The 2533-nt window shown below is 51.7% G+C and overlaps 1 protein-coding gene across 1 annotated transcript; it reads right to left on the bottom strand.

Moving 5' to 3' along the window:
• Nucleotides 1-683: 683 nt before the first annotated feature.
• On the bottom strand, nucleotides 684-2153 carry CSUI_002916 (uncharacterized protein). The gene has a single exon (XM_068063114.1). The coding sequence runs from the start codon at nucleotides 1182-1184 to the stop codon at nucleotides 1041-1043; it is 144 nt and encodes a 47-aa protein (XP_067924917.1). The 5' UTR covers nucleotides 1185-2153; the 3' UTR covers nucleotides 684-1040.
• Between the last annotated feature and the right edge of the window lie 380 nt (nucleotides 2154-2533).

Raw genomic sequence — 2533 nt, 5'->3', positions numbered from 1 at the left:
GGACCCACTCCATCCATTGCGTAAGTAATTGAATTTGAGATTGTCAAATACGCTTCCTAGGGGAAGCTAACTTGCGTAGGTAGTGACCATTGTGGAGTTCTGGGAGGTCTCCGCCTGCAGCAACGGCTCGCTCCATTTCCTCTATCTCCCCACCGTCTCACATTTTTATTACACTTCTCCAACAATGTCGACTAGCCCAGGATGTTTCGCACTCTGGGTAAACCTTTAAAGCCCCCTCTACGTCACCCTCGCGCTTCCTTCCAGCACTTCACAAGGGTGAGGCTAGTTAAGCGGCCTATCTGTGGCCCGTTCCTTCACCCAGGAATCTAGGGGAGTGTACGCTCTCAAGTTTTCCCCTGCTGCAATTCCACCACTGCTTCAACCTCGCACCAACACGGTTAGGCTTCCCTAGAAGCCGCCAAAGGTCACCCCTTTCGCTACAGTGAATCCCGGCCTGCCGAATAACTTCAGAGTCTCCACCCTTGGTATCCCTCAATCCAGGGCACGTCACCAGCTTCCCTTGTATCTCACACCAAGCCTTAACCAAAGTCTAGTAGGTAACGATTACTTCCCACGCAGAATCGTCCTCTCAAGCTTTAAGGCCGAACAAAGACTCCCCGACAGTTCTTAGGCTTCTCTAGAAGCCCTAACTACTCTCTTCACGTGTTACCACAGCGTCGCTATACACACACACTAAGTTCGCTTGCCTCTCTTGTTAGGAAATTCGCTCCAAGCAAGCAGCGTTGCTCCAGCCTCCCATGCCAGCACTCTCCTTCGTGGTCAGCAAGGTTTGGGTGATAGAATCTTGATGGTTAGGGACTCATCCTTCGGTCAATAGCGCAGGCTCCACTGGTTGTCACGGCGGGGCGTGTCTACCTCCGCGTCCGAAACGTTTACGCCGGTCACAGCCCTTGCCGGCGTCAAGCCTAACCCAAAAAAACCGAATTCGTGCAATCTCTCGGCAACTCATCCCTAAAGGGCTCAATTAGGGTCCACTAGGACTCCTCAAACTCCAATCAACCTCGTCGTGGCACGTTCAATCACGGCATCGCCTCTGGGGACACGCCATACTTCGCCGTCCTCTCCAACGAACCGTCACACGAATTTCCCTGTTCCGGGCTGGGGTCACGACTGACCCTCGAACGAACACTCAGTTCCACGGCCCTACGGCCAAAGTTCCTCATCACACGCTCGTCTGTTCCTCACACAACGCTCGAGGGCAACTCTCCGCCCATCACACGAACTCTTCACCGTAGGAACCACTCCCTTAGCGTAACACGCCTCCCGCACACAGGGAACTTGCTCACACACAGGCTTCTTCCGCAACTCTTGAGGAAAAATCTCTCTTTTTTTTCTTGTCTACACAGAAGAAACTTCTTCCCTTTCTCTTCTGCCTTTCTCGGCTCGCTACCGTTGCGGCCGATTTCTACTTGGTCACCCGCGTCACGCTAGTTGTCCCTGACCGGATTGACCGTGGAGGGGTGTACAAACACCCACCAATCACCCCTAAGCGTCATCCCGGCTGTAGTCGGCTCCGGCTTCGATACCGGGCCCAGGGGCCGTACACGCATGCACATATACTACCTGCATCTGTGCTGCCTCCTAATATACGCATGCATCTGTCGCCCTACACTGTACTTCGCCTTCCTCGTTTCCTGTGGTTGTCTAGCGTGCTCTCAGCACTCGGGTACAATAGATCGCAACACAGAGTATTCGGACACACACGTGTAGGACCTTCTGACACAGGTTCTCACCGTAGGTGTCTCCTCTCCGCCAGGGTGCCTTCACCCACTCATCCCCAATCTTCACCTTGCCTGCGACGCTTCACTTTACTACTAGAGCCCTGATTCCCCTACTGTTTCCCCAGGTCTCCTCTTCTTGATGCTCTACATCCTCACTCGTCTTCTTCAACAACGTCCTTGTTATTTACTCCTATTCTCCGCCTGGTGGCGCCTGTTGCCCTGCTTGTTTCCTATCTCTTCGCCTTGTCCGGACGTCATCATACCACCTAATCAGCCTTAGGCTGCCCTAGCAGCCCCTCTCTTCTAGTTACCTCTTGCTTCCTCCCTCTGAACAAGACTCTGCTAGGAGTCCTTGTCGTCGAAGATCAAGATCTTCGACACTAGTCGAGTGTGGGATCGCGTGCGGAGTTCGTCGCCCGCAGCTACCGTGCAGTGGACGACTCTATTATTAGCCGCCCTGCACGTAATAATATTTATGATAAGTACTTAAAGCTTCTATTATAAGCACATAACTATTCTAGGGCTCTAAGTACGCTATCTCTACCTTTGTAAGTGTCTGCTCGTGCTTCGCTACACTAAGCTAACTGTGCTAACGTCTGCCCGCTATGGCGACGCAAGGTTTGTTCGTTAATCAAGACACGCATTGAATTAAATATGCAGCTGAAATCGAAATGAGGGCAGAATGAGAATAGAAATCGAAAAATAATAAAAGGAAAAATAAAAGAAGGCTTCAGGCTGAAAACATAATTCATTCGAAACGAAAAGAGTGTAAAGCACGCGTCGGAGCGCAT

Source organism: Cystoisospora suis (genome assembly GCF_002600585.1).
Source record: "Cystoisospora suis strain Wien I chromosome Unknown contig_1234, whole genome shotgun sequence".
In the NCBI taxonomy this organism is placed as follows: domain Eukaryota; phylum Apicomplexa; class Conoidasida; order Eucoccidiorida; family Sarcocystidae; genus Cystoisospora; species Cystoisospora suis.
The sequence above is the reverse complement of the archived record's forward strand: the minus strand, read 5'-3'. Positions and strand labels throughout refer to the sequence as shown.

Excerpts from the sequence above, each read along its gene's own strand:
- CSUI_002916 (XM_068063114.1), bottom strand. The coding sequence starts at position 1,184 with ATGAGGAACTTTGGCCGTAGGGCCGTGGAACTGAGTGTTCGTTCGAGG.